The sequence below is a fragment of the Siniperca chuatsi genome, linkage group LG9, assembly GCF_020085105.1.
Source record: "Siniperca chuatsi isolate FFG_IHB_CAS linkage group LG9, ASM2008510v1, whole genome shotgun sequence".
Taxonomy (NCBI): Eukaryota; Metazoa; Chordata; class Actinopteri; order Centrarchiformes; family Sinipercidae; genus Siniperca; species Siniperca chuatsi.
Window position 1 is genome coordinate 20,045,654 of NC_058050.1, and position 20,383 is coordinate 20,066,036.

The 20,383-nt window shown below is 41.2% G+C and overlaps 1 protein-coding gene across 7 annotated transcripts in view; it reads left to right on the forward strand.

Moving 5' to 3' along the window:
• Positions 1 to 20,383, forward strand: part of triob (trio Rho guanine nucleotide exchange factor b) — a 109,897-nt gene that overhangs the window by 85,561 nt on the left and 3,953 nt on the right. For 4 of the 7 annotated variants that reach the window (XM_044207829.1, XM_044207831.1, XM_044207830.1 and 1 more), the window contains 21 exons: positions 1,535 to 1,787; positions 10,342 to 10,628; positions 10,790 to 10,960; positions 12,140 to 12,235; positions 12,690 to 12,838; positions 13,017 to 13,083; positions 13,203 to 13,306; positions 13,487 to 13,556; positions 13,746 to 13,835; positions 13,949 to 14,041; positions 14,171 to 14,221; positions 14,412 to 14,489; positions 15,420 to 15,611; positions 15,872 to 16,049; positions 16,315 to 17,210; positions 18,161 to 18,411; positions 18,541 to 18,812; positions 19,065 to 19,227; positions 19,317 to 19,438; positions 19,606 to 19,684; positions 20,152 to 20,352. In XM_044207829.1, the coding sequence (XP_044063764.1) occupies positions 1,535 to 1,787; positions 10,342 to 10,628; positions 10,790 to 10,960; positions 12,140 to 12,235; positions 12,690 to 12,838; positions 13,017 to 13,083; positions 13,203 to 13,306; positions 13,487 to 13,556; positions 13,746 to 13,835; positions 13,949 to 14,041; positions 14,171 to 14,221; positions 14,412 to 14,489; positions 15,420 to 15,611; positions 15,872 to 16,049; positions 16,315 to 17,210; positions 18,161 to 18,411; positions 18,541 to 18,812; positions 19,065 to 19,227; positions 19,317 to 19,438; positions 19,606 to 19,684; positions 20,152 to 20,352 (3,863 nt within the window). Of the gene's footprint in view, positions 1 to 1,534; positions 1,788 to 10,341; positions 10,629 to 10,789; positions 10,961 to 11,453; positions 11,996 to 12,139; positions 12,236 to 12,689; positions 12,839 to 13,016; positions 13,084 to 13,202; positions 13,307 to 13,486; positions 13,557 to 13,745; positions 13,836 to 13,948; positions 14,042 to 14,170; positions 14,222 to 14,411; positions 14,490 to 15,419; positions 15,612 to 15,871; positions 16,050 to 16,314; positions 17,211 to 18,160; positions 18,412 to 18,540; positions 18,813 to 19,064; positions 19,228 to 19,316; positions 19,439 to 19,605; positions 19,685 to 20,151; positions 20,353 to 20,383 lie in introns of those variants that run through there. The other 3 variants (XM_044207832.1, XM_044207835.1, XM_044207836.1) reach the window with 3 other exon arrangements.

Consider the following 20,383-nt stretch of genomic DNA (forward strand, 5'->3'; position numbering starts at 1 on the left):
AATCTATTTCAGTTTTAAAGGACACAAGGAACATGCAACATTGTATGTACATTTCAACATTATGAATAAGCACATGTCCAGTTTGAGCAGCAGTAAACTTTTGAAAGCATGAGCTGTGTGAATGATTTTAGTCTTATGGGAATGTATTATTAACAGTATTATTAACTGTATGACTAATAGTATAACTTGTGTATAAGACATTGTTCATCTGCCATCAAGTTATATTTAATAAAAAAAGCTCACAAGATGACTGAAAATATTTAAGGTTTTATGGCTCAGAATTATTTAATATAAACATGGAGAACATTAGCTGAAAATGCTTTCTTATAATAAAAACACAAGCTTTCAAGTTGCAAACTGCTGATTATGGAAGAATTCAGAACTTCAAAACATGAAAATTGAAGTAGGATAAGCTACACATTATTGGACATTTGTGGTATTTATTTGCATTCAATAAAGCCAATTAATGTTAACTATGTCCCAGCCAATCAGAAACTGAATGCTTTTGTATTTCATATTTGTACAATAACAGAATCTGTGAACCCTCTGGTCTACGGTTACTGTATATCTTTCACCTGCGAACACTGAACACACATTAGCAAGCATTAAAGCGACAAGCAGCTGCATTTTCAGTCACGTGTTGAATGGAGATACCTTTGACAATAACCAGTGAGCAAAATGACTAATTCCACCTTGTTCCACCTCTATCTAATATTGCTTTTCTTTTCATAGACACTCAGAATCTGAATCAGATTCAGATAATCAGAGTGACGTTTTGTTCACTTGTGCTAAAATGAGTCACCAATCATCAGTACATGTACACTTTTACTTTACAGAGCTGCTCGAGTACCTGTGCTGTTAGCAAAGGATGTTGAGTGGGAATATTTGCCTTTTGTTCTGAGAGCCCATTAATTCCATTTAGTGATGTCAGAAGTAATTTCACTGAATGATCATGCTTTTTGGCATCAGCGTATAGTACCAGGTACTTCTACAATAGTATCTTGACATTTTTAAATATATGTGGCAAGATTATTAAAATGCAGGAGAAATAATAAGCAATTCTATGTCTGTCTTTCAAATTTACAGTCTATAGTGGAGTTCAGGGAGACACAACACTAGATTGTCCTGTGTGCTGGTATTCAGTACTGACTGGATGAGATACCTTTGAACAGTAGCTATTATAAGACACTCTTTTATTTAGTGTTTCAGTCCTAAATATGACTGCAAACTGGCACCACATATACTAATGGCAGCAGGCTATCAAATCAATGTTTCCAAGAGGATTCCTCCTTAGTCAATTTAGCAATAATCTAATTGCAGTTTCTCACTGCACACTTGCATACTGTATTTAGTTTCACATTAGTTAGTTGTATGACTTGTTGGACATAATTTTCCTGTGTCCTGTGGAGACTGAATTCATGCTTTGTGCAAACACGTGAACAGTAGAAATAAAATGAACAAATATCAACATTTGTTTACAGATAAACATCAATAGGTTTTCACAGACTTCACTTCTGTCCTCTTTCCATTTCAGCTGTCCGGTGGCTGTGAGTTGACAGTGGTGATCCATGACTTTGTGGCCAGTAATGGTAGCAACAGTGGGGAGCTGACGGTGCGCCGAGGCCAGACTGTGGAGGTTCTGGAGCGACTCCACGACAAGCCGGACTGGTGCCTGGTGCGGACCACAGACCGCTCTCCAGCCCAGGAGGGCATCGTACCCTGCTCCATGCTCTGTATTGCTCACTCCAGGTCTTCCATGGAGATGGAGGGGCTCTTCAACCACAAAGGTAGGAGGATGTTTCCTTGGATTTTCATACCCACACTGACCTGGAAGTTATTTTCTTATATTGAGGCACATCTAGACACTTTTGGATGTCTTTCATGTTTGGAAACCGCAAAGGTGGATTGCAGAATCTTCTTATCTCACCTAACTAGTCACATCCAACACATATGACACTTGAAACAGTAGGGAAAGCTAATAGGATGTATTTCTTGTTTGCAAATATTACATTGGTAACCTGCAGAACCTTCACTTCTCACCAAACAGCTTCTGGGGAAGCTTGTACATGTATTTCTAGGTGTTGCTATGCAACTGTGGAAAGCCCACTTGAAGCACAGCTTTCTTTTAATTATCTTAAAATAATTTCAACCTTTGAATTCCCAGTACTCATAACATCCACAGATCTTATTACTGTCAGAAACCCTTATTTGTCTTAAACACGCAGCAGCATGCCCCACCATTGTTAAAAATATAAAATATTAAACGACCTTGTGAGGGTTCAGCCCTGGAAGATGTGATGTCAGAATATGCATCTGTTGTTGTGCCCAAAGGGTCTTATTAAGGTGAGTCAATAATGTGGTTCCCAAGGTTTTTTCCACAGTCTGTGTGTGTAAACATCACACCAGCTCTGGTTAAAGTAACAGACATATTGTTGAGTCATGTCCTGCCAGAAAATGTACTTCATCATAATTACCAACACAACAGATTATTATTAGAAATGTGGGATTTTTTTTTCTGCATACATAGACACACACATTATACATTCAGATTTGTCAGATATATATATTTGGATTTGGAGATAAGAGAATAAGCTACATCTTGGAGCACAAATGTGGCCACCCTGTTGAAACAAAAATACATTTCATAACATGCATATGTTGATTCATGACAACATGTAAGATTAATTTTACAATTTCCCCCAATTTTGAATATTGATAAAGGGTTATAGCCTGCTAGTTCTTAGTATCCAATATACAATATTGTTCTTGATATCAGTAATGCTTTGCAGTGTATGCTGGCTGTTTCTTGGTAACTCCATCCCATCCTTTTATACTCCCATCCTTAAAAGTCAACCTGGGACTAAAATCAAATATTACTGTAAACTCCATTAGCATGGATTTGGTTCAAGGTATCTGACAAAGCCCTAGTAGCTGGCTCAGGTGGCCACTAGGTATTCTTGTAGTGGTCATGGTTTCTTTATCCAGTAGGTGTAGTGCTATCCAGCTCCATATTCTTGTGAACTGTTGTTTCATCTGCTACTGTGATGGTGACTGGTTCCTTATAGGATGCTTGGACTGTACACAGGAATTTACAACTTTGGAATTAGCTGAATGATTTACTAGTAGAGCACAGGAAGAAGAGTAGAATTACCCAGCTGCTGATTTTATGCATTTAACCGCAGCTTCACTGTTTCTCATCTCATCTTTGCTTACAGAGGCTCTTGTTTTTATCTGGCTTTCCTTGGCCCCTTGGTTTGCGCCTAACCAGCCCTCACTGTATGTGTGTTTGTTTGTGTGGCCAGAGGGAGTGATGAAAATGAGCTTCTCACTGCAGGGGTTGCTGTGGTCAAAAAAGGCTGTTGCTGAGCAGGAGGAAGACAAAGATGACAAAAACGTCTTTGCTACTTTGTCAGCCTTTTGTGTTTATTGACCAACCATGTAGGCCACTTTGTCCAAAATTATGGAAGGGTGACGGTTTAGGGGATTAGTGTTCTCCGGGAAATCGCCCCTTTTCCTGCTGTGTCTCACAACCAGGAATAATTGACTGTTGGCGGCCAATGTGTGTGTCTGGAATAACAGAATAGAATAGAATCGAATGGTTCACATACAACAGGATTAGCCTGCAAAGTGTATAACTGGCAGCTGGTTGTCTGCTCTGACTATAGGATGTTTTAGTGTGAAATAACATTAGTTCACATCTATAGTATGTGTTCAATGTGTGTGTGTGTGTGTGTGTTATATAAATGTTTAATCAAGTCCTGTGTTGTTCAACAAGCTGCTGAAACTTCTGCAAAGCTACACATTCCTATTAAATCGGGTTTAGAGCACTTTCATCACATTTTCAATTTGATTACTGGAATTACCCCTTTTACCAAAACATGCAGGTTGACTCTCAGTGCCTCTCAGAATGAAATAAATACAAAGGTAAATACTTAATGACAGTGTTATTGATAAAAGGATTCTGTAAGGATCAGTGAGTATGTGCAGGCAGTGTATGTACAAGTGTGTGCGTGTTCTTACAGGAAAGAGTGTGTTTAGAGCCCAGGAACACACACACACAAACACACACTCACAGTTAAACAGGGGGATCTTTGTGCATCTAGCCTGCATAGCTACTCTAGACTGCACGGTTTGTCTGATGAAGTGAAGATGTAGGAAAGCAGAGTTAAGTGTTGAATATATATATAGCAGTAGTTACAAAACTCGGACCCTTGAAAACCCCCAATGGAGATTCTGAATTCTAGAAAAACAATCTAAAATTTAAAACCAACCACTGAATATGACACAGATTTTTTTCACTGAGCATTTTGCAGTTCACTTCTCTTGGATTTCATAACCAAGTCTATATTTGTTCCAAGCATACTGCACAACTTGTATGCATCCTAATGCCTGTAAAATATGCACCCACCCACACAGACTGAGTGGGAGCTTCTATAAAGGGTAATACGGTAGATGTGCTGCATGTTTACAGACATCCCCTTGGAATAGGAGAGGCACAGTGGAGGCTTGCCCTCACAGCAGCCCACTCATGAGAGAGGGAGGGAGGGAAGGAGATACAATGAGAAAGAGAGAAAACATCCTACTCTCTAATGCTGCATTTGACTTTTTCTTTTTCCTCACACTGGACTTCACACTTTCTCCCCCTGGAATTTCAGCGACGTAGTTACTGCAGAATTACTTTGACTTTTCATTTCAAAAACAATGTTAGGTTTTGCATAGGAATCTAAAGTCAGTTTTTGTACCTGTCTGAGATGCTGTGAAGGAATATTTCAATTCAGAATTCCAAAGGCTTGATATTTGACTGATATGGCCCGTGGAATCGAATCCTTAGTGTCTCTAAACCCATTTTGTTCCATGGATTCAGCACAGAGAGGACACTCTGACAACTGCAAGTTCTGGCTGCTGGACCTTGGTAGGTGCCTCAATCATGTGTAACACATGAGTGTTGCTCTTCTGCTTATGTAAACATACAATATTTCTTTGTCAGAGTAGGTTTTGCTTCATAAAGCACTTGTTCTGTTTTTGGATTCTCCACCAGAGTTTGATATGGAGATTGTAACGTGTCTACAAAATGCGGAGGCATTCACTAATCAAGTGTGGATTATGTCGTGGCATTATGGCAGTGAAAGTAATTTGGTGAATGCACTGTTATGTGATGAGATATTAAATCTACTGAAGTGACATTGACAAGATTACATCTTTGTGCCTATCTGTATGCCAAGTCAGGCGGGTGCTGCACAGATGGGCAGAGGCTGTAGACCCCAGGGAGAGAAGACAAAAACAATGAGGTCATATAGAATAGAATAAAAGAGGAAAATCGGGAGCTTCTCACATTCCCAATCTTTGTCCTGTTTAATGTTTTCATAGTTGTCAGCTGTATATAGTCAAATAAAGCCTTAAAAAACACCAAGATATCAGACTAGTTTTGCCAGAATGTGCAGCGGGTGGTCTCTAAATTCTCCCATATCTCCCATCCTAACTCCACGCCCTCCCTAACTATGGCTGTTAGTGGCAAGCCCTTTCCAGCATTGTCCACATTTTTACAGATCAGCTAGCCAAACCCCCTGGAGCTTTCCCACACGCTGCACCTCCGCCCCTAAAAGCTTTTCTCCAACCACACCGACTGATGTTTGTGTGTGTGTCTGTGTGTTTGTATCACTTTTCCCGAGGAAGATAAGACCACACAAAAGATGCTCCCCTGGTGACACCTCTGGAATCCCAGGCATGCTTCTATGCTGTGCAGACTTTCGGGATCACTCAGCCCCTCCCCTCCCTCCTATTCTGAGACACAGGCACACACACAAAGTTGTAAATCTAGCATGTTCTTTGCTGTAACGGGAATGAACAGTGACTGAATTATAATAGCGTGTCAGTAGCTTGCAGATAAATTAGCAAACATCTGAAGATGCAGTGGAGAGCATCTGGTGGACTCTTGGTGGGTCTCTTCTCAGGAATATCAACCCACAGAGTTAAACTGAGAGGATGGTATTATTTGGAGATTGAATACAAATCTAAATTTGCCTTTGCATGTTCAGTATTAATGCTGACTTTTGTATGTTTAACCAGATGGCAGGTACTAGATATTTTGAAGTTTGAACATCTGCACATGCATTTACAGTATATGTTGCATGTATGCATGTGCATTTACTATATGCACACACATGCAGTTTGTGTACCCTGTGCCAAACACTAATGCTACATGAAGATATACAAGTGTTTGACTCCAATGATCATCACAGTCGTCTCAGCAGTATGATGCTCTAATGAGTCTACTGATGAATTAACCAGGAAGTGAATGAGATGCCTTTAGTCCAAAATTGCGGCAGTTTAGTAATTGAGTCAGATTTTAGCAAAGATTAACAAACATTGCTACACATTTTAAACCTGTCGTGGGAAAACTGGAGACTCTTGTCTGAATTCTCAAAAGAATTTGAGAAATTATGCTGACTGTGATAAAGATGAGACGTTATAGCAGTTATAGCTGCTAAGATACTGAATTAAATTATTCTAATAGGGTTTTGCTACATTAAGTTTAGTTTCTTGCAGCTTCGGCGAAATGGCTATTTAAATGTTTTGTATGTAATGTCAGCCTAGCGCCAATAAATGGCCCTAATGTATTTGTTTTTACATTTGGGAATTTTGCATTTGTAATTACAAGCTTACCAGATGGGAGTGATGGGACGAGATGTCTTTTCCACTTGCCATCTTTGTTTTGGGCCCAGGAATGAATATGCTACTTGTGAAATAGCTCAAAATTCTATGACTGTAAACTGTAGGATATACAGTAGTTTGTGTATATATAGGCAGTACAACATCAAGACAAACTGAATAATTCACTTATGAACTGAAGAAGCCTCTTAGATGAGTAGTGAAACATCTTCAAGTGTACTATGTTAGTCCAGTGGATTATTCATTTTGTCTTGATGTACTTTAGCGGAGGGACTGAAGACACTTTAAGAATCGTATCTTAATAAATGTAGTTTTACTTCAGTTTAATCTTCAAAAAGTATGGCTTATTTCTGTAACTCAAATGTAATTCTCAATATAAAAACGATGATTATGTGAGGACTCTTAGCTAGAGTCATCCCTGCGAATATCACTGTCTCCAATTTTTGTTTCTCATGAGTAAGAGCCTGAGCAGCTGTTCCTGAGGTGTCTGCACAATGAAAGACACCCTGCAGGGCGAAGGGCAAGGTCATGCCCTCTCTGTGTGTATGTGTGTCTCTAGGGTTATTTTCTACTGAGGAGGAATGTGTCAAGGCTGCTGACCCCATGTTTCACCCATTCACACTCCTGTTAGCACGACCTCTTCAGTCTAATCAGAGCATGTGGATAGCACCAGATGCTTATCTAACTGTCAAAGTGTGAACATTTTAGTCATGACACATAAAGGACAGGAGGTAGATTTCTATGCTTTTTTATGGTTTTAAGCCAAAAGCACCACATTATCCAAGGTTTATATCCAATTATTACTGAAGCTATATTTTATATTTAAGGCCATTCATTCTCATATCCAAATTAATAGATTGTACTGCCACTTGTAAAGCTTATCCTCTGCTAATATATAATATTTAATTTTATAGAATTCTAATTTTTATATTGGCAACTTATTGTGGCAATATTCCCTTACAACTGACACGCATTTGTGAGTATTTGAATGACATTCAAAGTAATAAAAGTAATTGTTTCTCATCAGACACCCAATTGGTGTGAATTGACAGTGTAAAATATGTATCTGCTTAACTTTCCCTGCAGCATGGTTACATGTACTTACACTTATATACCCAAAGTATTCAGGACTTTTAAAACCCTAATAATTCAAAGCTCTAGCCAGCACTTTTTGCTTTTAGTATCAATAATGGATAAAATGTACTGGTGTGATCTACTAAAGTAACAATATACAGAACTCATAAAGGAAGGTTTTAATAGACCTTGGAAACCAACAATAGTAAATGTTAAGGTATCCTGTGTCATCTTTATTGCAGCCTTAAATAGGCTCCATGATTGTACCCATGACTAAAACATTCCACGGCAGTAACGTAACGAACTGTTGTGACTCTGGTTTTCATTTGGTACTGTAGGGGAAATGGTGGTTCCCTAAAATCTATACTAAACAGTGCAGTTGCATGTAAATATTTGTGCCAACAAAAGTGATTATCTTACACTAAATTGCCCTCAAGCAAGACAGACAACCCCTCTACACCTCCTATCCTCTTTATATATGCCCTTTGGGTGGAATTTATAGATCTCCAGAGCAGTTCAAAATTCCCCTTCCCTGAGAGATGGAATAGTATCCGTCTGACTTTCTGTCGGGTAAAAAATAAATTGCAAGATGAAAACAGGATAAAAGGATGTGTTCTTGCCTGCTCTGCCTTGGCACATTCACGTTATTAGTCGCCTGACTCATTGCTAAGAAAATCTTGCACGAGGCAGCTTAAGTATTGCAGAATCGGTGAGAGATCGTGCCTATTATCGCTCAGGTTATGCTAAAGATATCTCCAAATGATCTGGGCTTTGTCAGAGTGAGAAGGTGAGGGGAGTCTCAGATAAGATGGCTTTAGAGTCTTAAAGGTGCCTGATGTGGGTGAACTGTGCTTTCTTTATTCCCTTGCATGCAATGTGAGAACACATGCTTTGTATCAGCAGAGCGCAGTAAAAATGAGTCTCCCAGAGGCTGAATGACTGACACGCACGTTCATTTTCAGGCTGTGTGAAAGTGGCCAATGAGGGAAGGCAGAATTTCCACACCTGCCATTCATAAGAGCCATTCAGCTTGGTCACATGGTTTAATCTTTAGCAGCTGCATTTTAACCATTTGAATAGCTAAATGATGGAGAGGCTGAAGCCTGAATCTCTCAAACCTTTTGCTCTTCAGTCAAGCTGCTGCACAATATCCTAAAATGTAGATCATTTAGTCTTGTATTCAGACTTAAATTAATAGATTTCTCAAAAAACATTAAACATTCTAATTTTTTTCTTTTATAAATTTAGTTTTGAAGCTCAACAGCTCAAGATGTGATGCGATAGGAGGAGAGTATTGTCCGTCAGCTTCAGCCCTCATAGAGATGCACTTGTTTATGCAGTCAGGCCCTCTCTGGAAGTCATGTGTTAATCTGCACAATGAGAACAATATCTCCTGAAATCTCCCTGCACCAAGAAATAATTTTCTGATTTAGTTTAGCTACAGCTCTTATCAGCTTTGCATTTAAAGTGATATAAAACATCAGTTTAAGAGTATATTCAGAGGCTTTGAGGAGAACTCTGTATCCCTGGAATGTGTCCCATTAGGGTATTTTGGTAGATTGTAAGAGGTACTCTTCTCATCCTTGGGTGATTGCCGAAGTTCTTTGTCATATCTAGGGAGTTATTTTCCCCCTTGCTCTCTTGTATTGTCCGCAGAGTAAGGGATACTCTTAAATCATGCTGTTACCTTTTGTTTAACTGTGAAGTCTTACAGGAGGTGAAAAGTCTTGTCCAGGGAATATTCTGTGGTGTCACAGTTGGGGTTATGTTGCACAGTGTGACAGCACACAAAGAAATCCAACTTAAACATTATCATCCCAAGAGTCCTTGATCAGATTGCTTGTTGAGTATTCAGCAGCATTTTTGATGATGTTAAAGAAAACTAATGTCAGGGCAATGGAGGAGAAAAGGGGTTAAAGGCTAAAGATGAATAGGAGAACAGGAGTGAATGAGCAGACAGGTGAGACAGACAGGTGGATATATCTTTGAAGTATTCAGACAAAGCCTCAAGCATCTCTTTATTCTGTGTTATTTTCTCATCACTCCATTACTAGTCAAAGAAGAGCTTTCCTCCTACAGATTCCCCAAGGAGCTGCCATCACTGTGAGGAGGAGGCCAACCTGCCTACTGCACATAGCACATACAAATCCTGTACAAACAAACAAATGCACACACATCTTTATCATATACCACATCTTTCCTCTATGTTCTCTCACTTCTGCAAACTCACATATGCACACATGGTGGCTATAATGTTGTTTATGCTTTGTTGCACTTTAAAAAAAGCATATAGTAACTGCTGATTGAGTATCTAGTTTAATATATAAATAGAGCTTCAATGCAGGAAAAAGACAATGGGAATCTGACAATTGCTGACAGCTAAATGAGTCCAAATCACATGGGTTAGTTGTTGTCTAGTGTTAGTCCCTGAATTAAAAGACCTGTCAATCAATGTAAGACTAATAGCAAGTTCCAATCTTGTATTTAGATTTTTACTGAGAAAACCCTTTTGTCTACATTTGGATCATGGATTATGCCATTGTACTTGTGTTAATATCATTATAAACCTCCCATTTCTTTTCTCCCCTTCACCCTTAGACACCTTGTCTGTATCCAGTAATGACGCCCTACAACCAGGCTCCAGCCAAACCCTGGGTCCTCACAGCTCACCAGGCCCCAAACGTCCTGGGAACACCTTAAGGAAGTGGCTGACCAGCCCCGTACGGCGGCTCAGCTCCGGCAAAGCTGATGGCCACGTCAAGAAGCTCGCCCACAAGCACAAGAAGAACCGAGACGCCACAAGGAAGAACATGGAGACAATGGCCGGCTCGCAGAAGGACTCTGACGACAGCGCCGCCACGCCACAGGACGAGACACTGGAGGAAGTAAGAACAGATAAAGCAGTGGATGACAGACCATGTCAGAACACTCAAAGACACAGTTTTGGTACTGACCCACCAGCTGACAATCATTGTTCTCCTTCTCTCTCTCTCTCTCTCTCTCTCTCTCTCTCTCTCTCTCTCTCTCTCTCTCTCTCTCTCTCCAGCGTATGCGTAATGAGGGGCTGAGCAGTGGTACCCTGTCCAAGTCTTCCTCATCAGGCATGCAGAGCTGCGGCGAGGAGGAAGGAGAGGAGGGGGCCGACGCTGTCCCTCTGCCTCCCCCTATGGCCATCCAGCAACACAGCCTGCTGCAGCCTGACTCCCAAGACGACAAGGTGGGTCACAAGGGCAATCTAAATACATGTATACGCATACATAACTATACATGGTCATGGACAATGGTTTGCAAAAAACACAATGCACAATACCACCCAAGACAAATAAGGGTAAATAAGATTTATGTGTTTGTGTACTGTGTATTTTAAATGGGCCAAACATGCTTTTGCTTCATCAGAAATATGTTGCCACACAAAAAGATAGATTTGTAAATCTAAACAATTTATTTAGTTTTTTTCAAATTTGCTAATTTCTTCAATATTTTATCCGCATTAATCTTAATTTTAAGCAGCCAGATTGTTGTGTTTGGTTCCATATAGAGGTGTATAGTTATCACTTTACATCCACACAGAGCTTACCACAACACAACTAAACAAAACTTTTACTTTGGCACTAATAACTTTTCTTTTTTTCTCTCTTATTTTCTTGATGGTTGCATGTTCCTTCCTTCAGCATTACGTTGATTTCTGTTCTGCTTCTCTTCTTTCCCAGTTTCCCTATCTCTCCATGTAAAACCACTTCATCATCTCCACTTTGGATCCTTCTTTAATTAACTTTTTTTTGCCTTTTTGTTTTCTGTCTTTCACCAACTAAATGTCATTCCCTTGGATTGTAATTGTTCTACTGTTGCTGAAGTGAATGCTCCATTCACGTGTTGCTGCAGTGGCGAGGTGTTTGTGGGACTAAATGGTGAATTCCCATTAAGTCTGGTTTTGAACAGGGGATCCTTTTAAAACTTTGCCTGCCACTTTGCCTCAGACTTGGCTGTGTTGCAGAGGCAAACTTTCTCTTCAATGGAGTATTAAGCAACACTGTTTGCTGTATATAAGTGGTTTGACCAATCATGGTGCTCATCCTTGAAGAGCAGTCCACTCCCAGAGCTTGCCCTTGACCTAAACCCACCTCATAACCCCTGTTTCCCCGAGACCAGCCTGTGATTGGCTCCAACTTGGCCCCCAATTAACCCTTTTATTAGGGAGATCACACCCACCAAGTCCATATTTGGACATGTGGAATATCGCGGTCCAAACTCAACAATGGTGAGCCTGATCACATACACAGTAGTAGCCATTGAGAATGTATGACTCCTGTACGCATGCAGCACTGCCAAGTTTTACATTTGTCATGTTTTACACCTTAACTTTCTTTCTTTCTTCCATTATCTCTCTTTTTTTCAGTCTGCATCTCGTCTGTCCGCTCGTCCCAACAGTTCAGAGACACCCAGTGCTGCTGAACTGGTCAGTGCCATCGAAGAGCTGGTGAAGAGTAAGATGGTGAGATAGAAATCATATATCATATCAATCAAAGTTCACAAGTACACGCAAATGTGGCACATTTCTACACAGAACAATTCTGATAGATTTATGTACAAGCACAAACACACTTTTCCCCCTGGTGTTGTTGACAGAGAATGGCATCATGGCCTACTAGTCATCTGTCAGGACTGTGACTCACTATGCCAGCTGTCCAACAAATGGGCATTGCACTCTGGCCAATATCCCCAACGCACACATGCCCACTGGCAAAGATAATACAGTTTCCTCTGGGGTCATACAGCTTTATTTTAATCCATGTTAAATAAATGAAACATGCTGTCGAAAAGATAAGATCACATACTGTAAATACTCTCCCAGCCTGTGTTTTTACAGTTCTGTGACAGTTTTTCTTCCTTCCTTTGCCCTCACTTCCCTTCCTCCTCTCCTTGCCTCTGTCCTCCTCTTTCCTCAGTCACTAGAGGATCGTCCCAGTTCTCTATCAGTAGAGCAGGGTGACAGCAGCTCTCCCTCCTTCAACCCCTCCGACAACTCCCTCCTCTCCTCCTCCTCACCCATCGATGAGGTGGAGGAGCGCAAGTCTGGCTTCCTCAAGAGAAGACAGTGAGTTATAAGCCTGTGTCTTGTTAGTGTTTTGATAAACAAAAGCTGCTTGAGTTCAATAAGTTAATCACGTTTGTCTTCATTTGTGTGCTTATATGGAACATTTCTGATGTTCATCCACAGCTAAGTGCATTACATTTGTATTACATGGTGACAATTTCTGTTTTGTGTCTCTCAGTTATGTGCTTCTGGAGCTGGTGGAGACTGAGAGGGACTATGTCAGAGATCTGGGATCAGTGGTGGAGGTAAAAAAAAAAAAAGAAACAAACATATATTAAAGTATCTTAACATAAGCTTTCAGTGATTGTTTTTTGGTCACCATTTGCTGTATGCTTTACAAATGAGTTGACTTTCCTCCCCTCAGGGCTACATGAGCAGGATGAAAGAGGAAGGAGTTCCAGATGACATGAGAGGAAAAGACAAGATCGTCTTTGGAAACATCCATCAGATCTATGACTGGCACAAAGAGTATGCTGGCAGTCTTCTTCAGATAATATATTCTACAAATTCCACTACAAATATAACATGTTTTTAAAGTTGTATTATCTGCCCCAGTGCAAAGACAGACAACATATAATTACAAAACACCATAGTACCATGTTCCTTGGCAGATTAAATCATGTGTTCTCTCTCTTTATTGGTCCACAGTTTTTTCCTGGGAGAGCTTGAGAAGTGTTTGGAGGATCCTGACAGGCTGGCTCCTTTATTTGTCAAACAGGTGAGAAACCTCTTCACATTTGTTTTACATTACGTTTTTTGTTAAATGGTGGATTATCAAGTAGATTTCATTGAATTTAAAAGAGAGCCTAAGGATGTAATATTTTATATTACTTTACTTATTTATATTAATATTTCTAAAAAGACTTCTAAAAGCTGCCTTTGTTTTCTGGTTTTGTTTCGACTGCAGGAGCGGAGACTACACATGTACATTGTGTACTGCCAGAACAAACCTAAGTCTGAGCACATTGTGTCAGAATACATTGACACTTACTTTGAAGTAAGATTGTTTGGCCATTTTACACCTACCCAAACCTACAGAATGTTCTCCATGTTGTATTGTTCAGGTGATTAGTATTTCTCAGCGATAATAATATTTTTGTCTTTCATCAGGACCTTAAGCAGCGACTGGGCCACAGATTGCAGATTACTGACCTGCTAATCAAACCAATCCAGCGTATAATGAAGTACCAGTTACTACTGAAGGTAAATACACCATGGTGTTCATTATTTTGCAGGCTGCATTCAGGGAAAGGAAAAAGTACTCTTCATATAGAACATACAGTATTGATCAACACAATCAACATTTTTCTATACGTCTTAACTCTTACACAGGATCTTTTCAAAGTTTCTAAGAAGGCTGGAGTGGATACGACAGAGCTGGAGGTAATGTGATGCCCAGGTTTCAACTTTCTTAAAATGATGATGTACAATAATCCATTGTGTATGCTACTATGCGACTAACTGAGCCAAACGTGACAAGACTCACATTCCAATCCTCAGTTCTTTTTTACTTGACTCTCATGACAAGCAATTTGTCTCTTAAAGTTTGTTTTACTGTCCTGTTCTAATATAGAAAGCTGTAGAGGTGATGTGTGTGGTCCCCAAGCGCTGCAATGACATGATGAATGTTGGGCGCCTTCAAGGTTTCGATGTAAGACTGCTCTTTATCCCCTCAGACGTTTGTGCATGTCTGTGTCTGTCTGTGTTTGTACTTGGACAACTATACTAAATTAAATAAGGTAACAATGTAAATAGTTTATACCCTTCAGAAATCTATTTCTAATTCCAGTCAACTGCCACCAAGTGTCAGTGTGCACTCATTTTTTGCAGATACAGTGGTGTGAAAAAGTGTATTCCCCCTTCCTGATTTCTTTTTTTTTGCATGTTTGTCACATTTAAATGTTTCAAATCATCAAACAAATTTAAATATTAGTCAAAGAAGAACAAAATGAAGACTTTGGAGTGGCCTAGTCAAAGTCCTGAACAGAATCCTATTGAGATGCTGTGGCATGACCTTAAAAAGGCAGTTCATGCTCGAAAACCCTCCAATGTGGCTGAATTACAACAGTTCTGCAAAGATGAGTGGGCCAAAATTCCTATAAAAGACTCATTGCAAGTTATCGCAACCGCTTGATTGCAGTTGTTGCTGCTAAGTGTGGCCCAACCAGTTATTAGGTTTAGGGGGCAATCACTATTTCATACAGGGCCATGTAGGTTTGGATTTTGTTTTCCCTTAATAATAACAACCTTCATTTAAAAACTGCATTTTGTGTTTACTTGAGTTATCTTTGACTAATATTTAAATTAGTTTGATGATCTGAAACATTTAAGTGCGGCCAACATGCAAAAAAATAAGACATCAGGAAGAGGGCGAACACTTTTTCACACCATTGTATGTTATAAGTACTGTAGGTAGTTTGTGTGGTATTAGACATTGCTTTTGTTTTTGTTTGGTTTTTCTCTTGCCTATTCCAAATTTAAGTTATGAAAACTGGTAGAAAAACTTAGAATAGCATGCTATCCTCCACTGTCCTTGTCTTTTCTCTGATTTCCTTTCCCTCTGCTCTCCCTCTTTCTTCAGGGAAAAATTGTGGCGCAGGGCAGATTGCTCCTCCAAGACACCTTCATGGTGTCAGACCAGGATGGAGGACTTCTGTCCAGGATGAAAGAGAGGAGAGTCTTCCTGTTTGAGCAGATCGTCATCTTCAGCGAGCCCTTAGACAAAAAGAAGGGCTTCTCCACTCCTGGCTACCTCTTCAAGAACAGCATCAAGGTTAGTGCAGCTCAATAAAATCACAGAAAGCTACTGTTAGAGCAAAATGTAAGCCTCCCACAACTGATAAAATTACATTATCTATGGATTGCATGTTCTTGTACTGTAGATTGTACTGTAGCTTCTTAATCAAGAAGCCAATGTCAAACTACTTTTACAAATGTCAATTGCCATTTTAACTTTTTTCCCTGCCACTTCCTCATCCTTCTTCTCTCTTCCTTCTTCTTCTTTCTTCCTCCTTTCCTGTCTCATCATTTCAGGTGAGCTGGTTGGGTTTAGAAGAAAATGCAGACGACCCCTGCAAGTTCACACTCACCTCTAGATCATCCAGTGGCAACCTGGAGAGGTACACCCTCAATTCAATGAGCCCTGGAGTCAGTCAAGTCTGGATCCACCAGGTCAGCCAGATACTGGAGAACCAGCGCAATTTCCTCAATGGTAAGAGAACGATGTGCCTATTACTGTGCACAAAATTACAAGCTTAAACCAAAATGATGCTGGACTTGGTCCTTTTAGTGAAAACGTGCACAAGTAGCATTATGTTTGAGTTTTCAAAGTTGTCCTAGAAGTTTTTAAACCTCTTGGAACTAAATAATCTCTAGTTTTCTTCAAGGTTTCTGTCTTGAATTACGAGACAGTTGAGTTTTTACACAAATATAATTTGTGGCATGAGTGAAACCTTGCCCCTCATCCTCTCCCACAGCTCTGACATCTCCCATCGAGTACCAGAGGAACCACGTGGGTGGTGGTGGGCCGGGTGGTCCACCCAGCAGTAGCAGCAGTAGTACTGGAGGCCTGCCAGGAGGCAGCACCTCCAACAGTACCTCCAACATGGGAGGGGGAGGTGGTGGCGGCGGCTCTGGAGGATCAGGGAACAGCTCCTCCTCTCTGTGCGGCCCTCGCTCCCGACCCTCCCGCATCCCCCAGCCATCCTCACGCCTCCCCCAGCCCGTCCACCACCACCACCCCCCGGGCCCTGAGGGGCCCGACAGATCAGCAGGTATGTGGTCACCCTGCCACCCTCAGTCCCCTCAGTCCCTTCCCCCTAACCCCTACTCAGACACTACCACAAATGGAGAGCTGTTAGCCTCAGAGGTCCCTAAGATGAGGAGGCTGGAAAGTTCTCATGGAAGTAACAGTAATAACAGTAACAGGCCATCAGATAGCATGGAGGGCAGTGTCAGACCGGGTCTGGGGGGCTATGAAGAAACCCAGAAACATCAAACTGCTGATATACCACAGATGGCCGTGGCTCCTCTGAATTTGCCCCTAAAAGGCCCTCGAGTTGGGACAGTTTCACCTCTGATTTCACCTCAGTCCCCTGGAGGAGGAGGAAAGGAAGCATTTGTCCCCTCCAGCCCAGCTCATAAAGGCAACTCTTTCTGGGCTATGGTCCCTGCTATGCCTCCCTCTCCCGCCAGCCGGCCTGGTTCCTTCTCGTACCCCAGTGACAGTGGTGGTGGAGGGGACTCTTTGGGCAGAGGAAGTCATGGGACGGTCTCTCATCACCGCCACTCCACCCACAGTAAGGAGATAGACCGCATGAGCACCTGCTCCTCCACCAGCGAGCAGTCCATACACTCCACCCAGAGCAACGGGGTAAGATGCCAAGTCGAGGCCCAGGCAGTGAGGCCTAGAGCTACCCACTAGTCACTAACCCCGCCCTCACTGACTGGCTGTCAGTCAGTCACCCTGCCACTGGTTCTGAGAATGGCTTGTACATGCAACGACTACTACGCTGGAGATTAATGGCTATCTGAGTGCACTAACTTCACCGACAGTGTGTGTGAGAGAGAATTTACTGGCTCTCCCAGAATGTACTAACAGTGTGGATCTGACTCATAGAGCAACTGTTGTATCTGCTTTCTTAGACACTCTCTCTGGGCTTCAGTATGTGTTTGCTTCTCAACTCCAGCTAATAGAGACTAACAGTTACCAAATTAAAAAAAAAAGTTTTTCTCTTTGATCTTTTTTTATTCAATCTTACATGGGAATATTCTCATGCGATAATCAGTGATCTCTGGTCAAATCTTTGTCACGGATGTGGAGCTCTTTCACATATGACTTCCTTTCACCTTTTTTTCTATAAGCCGTTTAGTCTGAACTTTGCAATGGTTAGCCTTGTGACTACACCAGCCGCTGTTTGCTTCACTTCAGCCTACTCTGTCTCTGTTCAAGCTGATAAGAGTGTCTTCTATATTTTTTCCTTGAAATAGTTTTTCACTTCGGCTTCAAAACTTCTCAGAACATAACTTTACCAATTGCAAATAAGAACATTTTGCAATGCTTCCTTTGCTGCATGCATCAAGCATATTAGCAAGGTCATTTGTGTGTGTTACCGTCAATCAAATCATGCATTTGATTGGTGTGAAGCTACTGATACACTTTTGTACTTCTCTTTGTCAGGAATGTGTGTGCATGTGTGTATTTTAATGTGTGCGTGTTGTGTGTGTGTGTGTATTGGTTTGCCTGTGTAGTTTCATATTGTGCTTTGTTTAAACAGTGTGGTGTGTTTAAGTCTAACATTTTAAAATCTGCTTCTCCAACAGAGTGAAAGCAGTAGCAGCAGCAGTGTGTCCACCATGTTGGTGACCCAGGACTATGTGGCAGTGAAGGAGGATGAGATCAGTGTGGTGCAGGGTGAGGTTGTCCAAATGCTAGCCAGCAACCAGCAAAACATGTTCCTGGTGTACCGAGCGGCCAATGAGCACTGCCCTGCTGCTGAGGGCTGGATCCCTGGCTATGTATTAGGACATACCTCATCCTCCATCACACCCGAACTCCCTGAAGGAACCATCAAGTAAGAATAAGAGACATTTCTTCTGTTCCTGAGACAAAAACAACCAAGTGTAAATGTTAGAATGCATCATGATTATGCAAAAGCAAAATAGAAACTGAGATTTCTCCCGTCCGGTCTTGTTTGCTTTAGAAAATCATTATCATGGCACACAGCGCTCCGTATTCGCAGAAAGTCTGAGAAAAGAGACAAGGAGGGCAGGAAGATGGAGAACGGCTACCGCAAGTCTCAGGATGGCCTGGCCAACAAAGTCTCTGTCAAGGTAGAGAGTGTGAAGATCACTTTTACAAACTTAAAAATGAATTTGCTCTCTGTCCTCACATTACATTTTAATCTGTGCAAGCAATCTAATTTTGTCCTTACATTTTCATTACAGCTTCTAAATCCAAACTTCATCCATGATGGTATGTACACATTGCTACATTTGACCAAGCAGTGAATAAGTGTGTGTGTGTGTGTGTGTGTCTGTGTGCGTGTGTGTGTGTGTGTAAATTATTTATTTTAAAATTTCCCACATCTGTCCCTTCCTGTTGTGGGCTGTTACTTTGAAATGTGTAACTTTCAACATGTATAGCAGTATGTTTCAAGCTGATTTGGGATTCAAGGTACAGTATCGTTTTCTTTTATCATCTTTGACCTCTATTCTTTCTCTCCAGCTCCTCCAGAGTTCCTCATCCCGGTCAGCGATGTAGCATGTGAGAGTGGCGACAGTGTGACTCTGAGGTGTAAAGTGTGCGGTCGACCCCGGGCCACCATCACCTGGCGGGGACCTGACAACAGCACTCTGAGCAACAACGGACACTACAGCATCACTTACAGGTGACAGCATATACTACTGTACATTTGGCATCATGTGCAATTCGCAAAGTATCATCAAATGGAGAAAAACTCAGGCTTTCTTTTTACAGTGAGACCGAAGAGGCAGCTCTTCGTATCCTGGGAGTGTCTGTAGAGGACAGTGGTGTGTACACCTGTGTTGCCACAAATGTAGCAGGCTCTGTCACCTCCTCCGCCAGCCTCAGAGTCTCAGGTGAGAGTCCTGTCATGGTATTAACCCTTTAACTATTCATTTGCCAGTGAGCTATCCAGATTTGTTCTGTAAAGCTGTAAAAAAAAAAAGAGAAAGTGCTTGCTTGGCAAATTTAGAGTTACTGCTTAGTCTACTTAACCCATTCTGAATACAATATGTGTTCTCAGGAACCCCTGATGATGTCAGTGAAGTGCTCTGGAAAAGCAGCTTTGAGTCCCACTACACAGAGATCACTGAACTAGGAAGGTGAGAATGTACAGATGAAACCCTGTTTAATTTGAACTCTGTGGGTTTCTTTGACCACATCAAAGATAATAAATTCTCGATATTACTGACATTAATACCAGTGGCAGTAATAGTAGCGGTAAAGCAGGACTACAGGTATTTGGATGAGGAGGAATTGAAATTTCTTTCTTTCGCACTTAAAAGTGTCAGATCAGTCTATGACATAAACTGATCTGACACATTTAAGTGCATGTATCATCCCCAACTTATTTTGCTTATTGCATCCAGTAGAGGAAAATTTACTAGCGATAAAGTAAATGTGAGGGAGAAGACGAAAGAATGGTTGTCACAATTTGAAACAAGTAAAGCATCCACTTAAGGATTTGAAAATGTACCTGATATCCAGAGTAAGGTAAAAGTAACATATATAAAATGTCTGATTCCCCAAAGCTCAACGTGTAATGGTAGCTCTCATTTTTGCTCCCCAGGGGCCGGTTCTCAGTGACTAAGCGCTGTGACCAGAGAGGGAGTAAACAGACAATTGCAGCAAAACACGTTAACAAGAAGCTGCTGCGTCGAGAACAGGTGCTGCAGGAGATCAGACTCCTACAGACTCTGGACCATCCCAACCTGGTCAAGCTGCTGGACGCATATGAGACGGCCAACAGCTACGTACTCGTACTGGAGATGTAAGAACAGTAGTACTGCTGTGACTCCCCA